The sequence below is a fragment of the Halyomorpha halys genome, unplaced genomic scaffold (genome assembly GCF_000696795.3).
Source record: "Halyomorpha halys isolate HHAL.00 unplaced genomic scaffold, Hhal_1.1 Scaffold8.1, whole genome shotgun sequence".
Classification (NCBI taxonomy): domain Eukaryota; kingdom Metazoa; phylum Arthropoda; class Insecta; order Hemiptera; family Pentatomidae; genus Halyomorpha; species Halyomorpha halys.
Window position 1 is genome coordinate 622,708 of NW_027111933.1, and position 6,607 is coordinate 629,314.

At 30.2% G+C, this 6,607-nt stretch overlaps 1 protein-coding gene across 3 annotated transcripts in view; it reads left to right on the forward strand.

Moving 5' to 3' along the window:
* LOC106677777 (tigger transposable element-derived protein 4) overlaps positions 1-6,607 on the forward strand; it is a 101,900-nt gene that overhangs the window by 68,270 nt on the left and 27,023 nt on the right. Inside the window, exon 1 of one of the 3 annotated variants that reach the window (XM_014415901.3) lies at positions 145-525. The exons of the other annotated variants lie outside the window; for them this stretch is intronic. Within the exon in view, the coding sequence (XP_014271387.1) occupies positions 160-525 (366 nt within the window). The 5' untranslated portion in view covers positions 145-159. Of the gene's footprint in view, positions 1-144; positions 526-6,607 lie in introns of those variants that run through there. 3 annotated transcript variants of the gene reach the window in all.

Consider the following 6,607-nt stretch of genomic DNA (forward strand, 5'->3'; position numbering starts at 1 on the left):
GATAAATTTTCGTTAGCATTTTGATTGTACAAGCTGCTTGATGAGTGATCGAATTCGAATAAAGCTTGTGCAATCCGCGCTTGCGCAAACATCTTCACAGACCACGTGCTGGCTTGTACAAGCAGCCGTCAGTCGTGAGTGAGAACTACAGCCGCGGTCATGTCTTGCGATCTCAACAGATTTAGTCGTGAAATATTAGAAGAGTTTATTCGTGCATATCAAAATCTGCCGTGTCTTTGGCGAACTAAATCGCCTGAATATCATGATAAAGCGAAGAGAGAGGCAGCGTACGATGTCTTATTAAGTACGTATAGAATAATCGATGGGAGTGCCGATAAGGATGCAGTTGTTAAGAAGATAAACGCCTTGAGGACTAATTATAGAAGAGAAAAAAAAAAGGTTGAAGCATCTCGTTACTTAGGTGATAAAATATACGAGCCGACTCTGTGGTATTACCACTTGTTCGACTTTTTGGAGGATCAAGTCACTTCAAGAAGTTCTTCGCCAAACTTAAATGAAAGAGAGGTAGGTTCTATCTATTTATTGAACATAATATAAACAAAAATTTACTGTAGTTGTTTTATTTTTAATTATTTTCATGAAATATACAGAATGTGGGAAAATCTTACTATTTTCAAATTCTTTTAATGTTTTTAACATCTCATCTCTAGTTAGTTAGTACCAAAATCATTATAAATATTAATTACATCACAAATATTCTGATAATAAGTACATGTATTACTATTTCGTAGAGAATTATTTTTATAATAATTAACATATTTTTTTAAAAGCTTTGTTTAGCCTCATTGACATTCTACTTAACGTTTTATACAGTTTTTAAAAAGTACTTTTTTTTATAACACATTATCGTCCATACATATAATATTCACATATGTTAGTCAATATAGAAAATTATTTATTCAATAACTTTTATTTTAATATGCTAACAACAAATTAGGAGAACTGTGGCGTAGAAAAAAAAAGGAAAAATCTAATTAAACCTTCAAGTCGTTTCTCCAACCAATTTCCTTTTTAATATTATTTATACCGAATTAAACTAAGTTCAAAAGTCTCGGTATCGAAATATATTCATGAATTTTCAGAAAAAACGTTTGTAGGATACATTTTATTCAGTTCCTGGATAGCAGTGAATGAAACCCACAAAAAATTGGTGCCGTGTAAGCATCACACAATTTCACACTTACCTCCTTACATACGTCCCCAAGGTTTGTATAGATTAGTGGACTCGAGTTCAAGGGAATCGCGAAAATTATAAACAAAAATAATTATTCTTATGTTGCTATAAAAATTCGTATTTTATGGTTTCTCGAGGTTGGAAAAACGAATATAAATTTTGTTCCCACCAAAAATACAATAGTGTTTAAAAAAAAAATAATAATAACGCAGTTGTTATATCAAACAGATTGGTGATCTCGGCTTTTCCATATCGGATCAAAAAAAAAATCTAAGCATTCATCAATTGTTTATTATTGCTAGCAATAAGAACTGTTTATATCTCCAAATAAACAACATTAAAGATTTTTTAAATATTCGTCATTCAAACCCTGGACGACTTTTTCTATGAGCATAAAATCTAGCATACACAGAAGACCAATTAAGTGTGCATTGGTATGCCGAAATAGGTCATCCGATTTTCGAGAAAATGGAAACAAATTTGGAAAATCAATTCTATAAATTGAAATTTTATAGATTTGATAATAGAGGGACAGAGGAGGGAGCTGCCCCCCTCCCCTCCCAGAAGTGAAAACAAATGATTAATTTAAAATAAATTAATTTTTTTGTTTTCAAGCAAGTAATTGTTACAACTAATAGAGTACTGCTGTGTAAGCCTTTTTCGTGCTGAAATGTCACAACTTGAACGACCATAACTTGCCCTCCTCCTGGGTGAAAGCAAAAAAATATAGTAAATCACCTACACTGCTAGGAAAAGATCTCCGAGATTTAAGAGGCCAAGAAGTGTGGATATTTCCTCATGAAACAATCGTTAGAATTAGTGGTAGCATTATATTGACTGGAAATCTGCAAGTCACGATTTGCTCCTTGCCTTCCGATATTTCTTCTTCGTGTATACTCCAACTACAGACAAATAAAAACTTTTAAGAGTGACTATGAAATTTATAATTTTAGACTAGGTATATATCTTTCTTTAAATATCTTCCTGGTTTCATGATTTTTAAATGTTAATTTAATTTAAGTACATTTTAACATGATATTTATTCGAATTAGTTGAACTATTGACTAAGCTTCCTTCCATTATCATTTATGTTTAGATTCATATTGGAATTAGCTGTGCTGGGAAACTCACCCAGCTTTTTATTGTTATTTTTCAGAATTGGAATCCGATGTATGAAATTAGATATTTGGATGAATGAATCGAATTCTGGCATTCAAACTGATGCATTTTTCAGTTACATCATGAAAACTTAGTTTTACAAGAAAAACGAAATATCTAGGCACTAGTATATAACTTTTTTTTTTAATTCAAAAAACTTTATTTATTGATAGATATTACAATCTGCCACACCGTTGTGGGTAATAAGTAACAGTGATGAATGATCACATTCATATTAAAATAAAATAAGAATGAAAAATAAATAAATAAATGAAGAAAAAAGTACATAAAAATAAATGAAATCTCTCTTAAAATATATACAACCAGAAGGATAAAGAAAATGAAACTATGTGGATGAAAAAATATATAAAATAAAATAATAATAAAAAAAAAATAATCTCTAGTCACATTTACACTCTTATATACAATATTTACACAATAAGATCCCTTAGCCCACTCTATCCCCAACATTTTAGGGGTTTTTAAACAAGTTTTTTAAAAAGCCATATCTCGAGAACTATTGAACGTAAATAGCTCTATTAGGAATTTCAGTTTAGCAAATTTACTCTACTTTAAATGATGTTTTTTACTTCAATGTACGAAAAATCTCTAAAAATATTTTATGCAAAATTAATATTCTTACAATGAAGTAGCATTGGTTAAAACTATTATCTGGCGATTTGTAACCAGCTGTAACTACTACTAATATAATTAGCAGAGCTAATAATTTACTGAAATGACATAAAAAAAAATTAGATAAAAAATGTTAATACGGTTTAACAAACATCTCCTCTCATTAAAATGCATGATAGAATTTTAATATGTAAATGTAAAGTTCAGGAAATTATGCATTGAATTTGAAACTGTGGTTAGTGTCGAGATAAAGGAAAAAAGTTTTTCGTAGAATTTTAACGAGGAAAAAGTTTTGTCCTGAAGCTTTGTTCTATTCAGCCAGTAGGGTGGTATTAAAACTTGTGAAAAACATCTTTGGTAGATAATCATTTAAGGAAAAAATTCATTTAGGTAACTAGAAGAAATTTTTTAATTAAAAAAAAAACGCCACGTGCGTTAATTGCATGTTTTGAACGAGTTTATAATGGTGTCTTTCGATAGTCCTTTGAAATGTGTTAGAGTTTAGCGAAGACATGATAATATATTTTAAAAATCCCACATTTATTCATGCTATAGGTTTATATAGATGTAATTTTTTTATTTTTCTGAAAAAGAACATTATTTAAAGGAGAGTAAATTTTCTGAAATGTGAGCCCTAATAGAGCTATTTACATCCAATAGTTCTCGAAATATAGCTTTGTAAAAAGCAACATTTCTTAAAAATCTACTGAAAGATTAGTAGTTAGTTAATTTATGTTGAGAAATCTATATCTCAGGAACTATGAGACGTATAGATGTCTATTAGCGCTCAGATTAAAGCTAGTTTAACGTATATACAATAATGGATGACCTTTATCTTCGTAGGAATAGTAGTTTTCATGATATGGGCTAAAATAAATTGATTTATAATTGTTCGGACAATAAGTTTGAGTTTTGCAAAACTTTATTTCAGAAACCATTGGATGTACAGATGTCTGTCAGCACTCAAATTAAAGCTAGTTAAATTTATTATAAAATAGTTTATAACATTTATCTTTTTAAGAGTAGTAGTTTTTATGATATTTGACAAAATAAATTCACAAACTGTTTAATTTAATTTCTAGTTGTTCGTATATTCTAAATGTTTGATTTTTGAATAAATATATCTCCAGATCCATAGGACGCACATATATCAGCCAGTACTCAAAATAAAGTAAATTTAACTTACTATAAAGTAGTTTATGACACTTATCTTCGTAGGGATTGTAGTTTTTATAATATTCGCATATAAATATAAATTAGGCAAATGAAAATTTGTCCAAACTACTATAAATCAATTTATTTTAGCAAATATGAAAACTACTCCTACGACGATAAACGCATCAAACTACTTCATAGCCCATTAAACTAGCTTTAATTTGAGTGCTAATAGACATCTGTAGGTCAAATGGTTTTTGAGATATAGATTTTTCAAAATAAAACTAACAATCTTTCAGTGCGTTCTGTACAACATGTTTATGAAATATTACTTTTTAAAATGCTATATCTCGAGAACGATTGAACGTAAATAGCTCTATTAGAGCTTGCAGTTTAGCAAATTTACTCTACTTTAAATGATGGTCTCTTATATTTTCTATTGTTGTTGGTAGTTTTAAAGATATAGAGCTCCGAATGAAAAATTAATTATTTTTAACTTTTCTAAAAAGCCGCTATTTTTTATTCCTCCTACGTATACTTGGCAGACTCATCAATTTTCACTAGTAATTATACATATTTTTCATTAAAGTAATCAAAACTCACTTGTTTCTTCTCTTGGCCTCTTGTACTATGAGGTATTTCGTTATATTCTGAGATAACAGCGCTGGTTCGTTCCACAGGACGAAAATAAAACGTTGCTTGAAAAAACAAGTCTAAACTGCTGACCTTGTGCTTTGAAACGGCAGGATAACTCAAGTGACCAAGGCTGGGACACTTAACAAGCCGGAGTGATGTCTTTATTAAGGGGAACTCTTTCAGTCTCCGAGGAGGGGCACTTTGACTTGGTTATGGGGCTTCAATTGTTGTTGGAGCTCCAATCGAGATGGTAATAGTACCGTATACTTCTTGTAAACGATAATGGTTGCCGTGGTTTTTCTAACTTTTTTGTCGGTTTACAGTCCCCGTACTGCGGAAATTGAGTAACATTTGAAGGAACAAGTAACGCTCTGATATCCGAAAAGATTGGGAGAATTCAATTACTAACACTGCAGCAGCCAATTTGATTAATTGTAAAAAAAAAAGTGTTTAAATTCTTATAGATTTTATATTATATTTATATTTGTTTTAATTGTGCGTTAGTTATTGACAATTGCTATTAGGTTAGAGTGGCTAGTGGTGAGGTCAGTCAAAAACACAAATAAGTAAAACGTATTTTATTAGTGCCAACGTTTATTGATTTTATTTTTATACCAGATCGGCCTGGTGGGCCTTACATGGTTGATATAACTTATATTATATATATTTTTTAACAGTTGATTTTGAGGGGGAATAGTCATACAAATGACACCCCTAACTATATAAAATGTTCTTATTAAAAGAAAAAAAATAATAATAAAATAGATAGATAAGAATAATACTTTTTAATAAAAGAGGAAAGTAAAATTAATAACAAAAAATAATTATATTGGTACACTTAAATAAAACAAACAATTGCCTTCTAATAGTAAAAAGAAACAAGTTAATTTGAAAAAAGGAAGAGAGAAGAAAAGAGAAAAAATAATAATGAATAAATAAAATTAATAATAATAATAAGTAAATAGAGGTAGTGCGACTATGAATTAATTTTATATTTATTAAAAATTTATAAAAGAATCTTCTGCAGCAGTCTGGGCTTCAGTCTTCAGGTGGAGGTTGGGTTTCCCAGGTTGTAGGTCACTGCTCCTTCAACTGTCGGTAACTGGGAGTGGAACTTCATGAACCGTTTTTTGATATAATCCTCTATTGACTCCATATGTAATTCGCGAAGTGCCAACGTTTCGCCCAGTATTTCAGGCCTTCATCAGGGTGAAGAATAAAAAACAAGATATAAACTATAATGAATAAATCTTGTATTTCCTTTTACGGATTATTATCTTGTTTTTTATTCTCAGCTCAATGAAGATCTCAATTGTTTAATTGTTGTATTCTTGGCATAAATTTATAATTAAGTTTCGAGAAACTATAATATACAAACCTCTATAAGAACAGAAAAATACAAATTTTATGTTCATAATTTTCGTCCTCTCTGGTCTATAGGATACATTTTTTCAAAAAGCACAAATATAAGCTATAACTTCGACATGAATTCATTGATCTACACAAAAATTAGGGACGTCAGAGAAAGTTGTTTGATGAGCGCAACGCACCTGATATTTAAAATTTATATTTGATATTCACTAGGCCATATTAATGGCATGTAGTCGTATCTTTTGATGGTGCTTAATTCATAATTATTATATGGATTAAGGATATGATTTATTACATTTACTGAATACCGCTGTATTACTTTATCGTGAACCCGAGCAAAGCTGACGGTGGTATAGGGACCAACCAATTCGTTGGCCGATGGTTGATTGTATACTGGAGTATACCAGAGGCAGACCAGAACTAAAAGACTGGTTGGTCTTAGTTTGAGCCTTGTGCTCC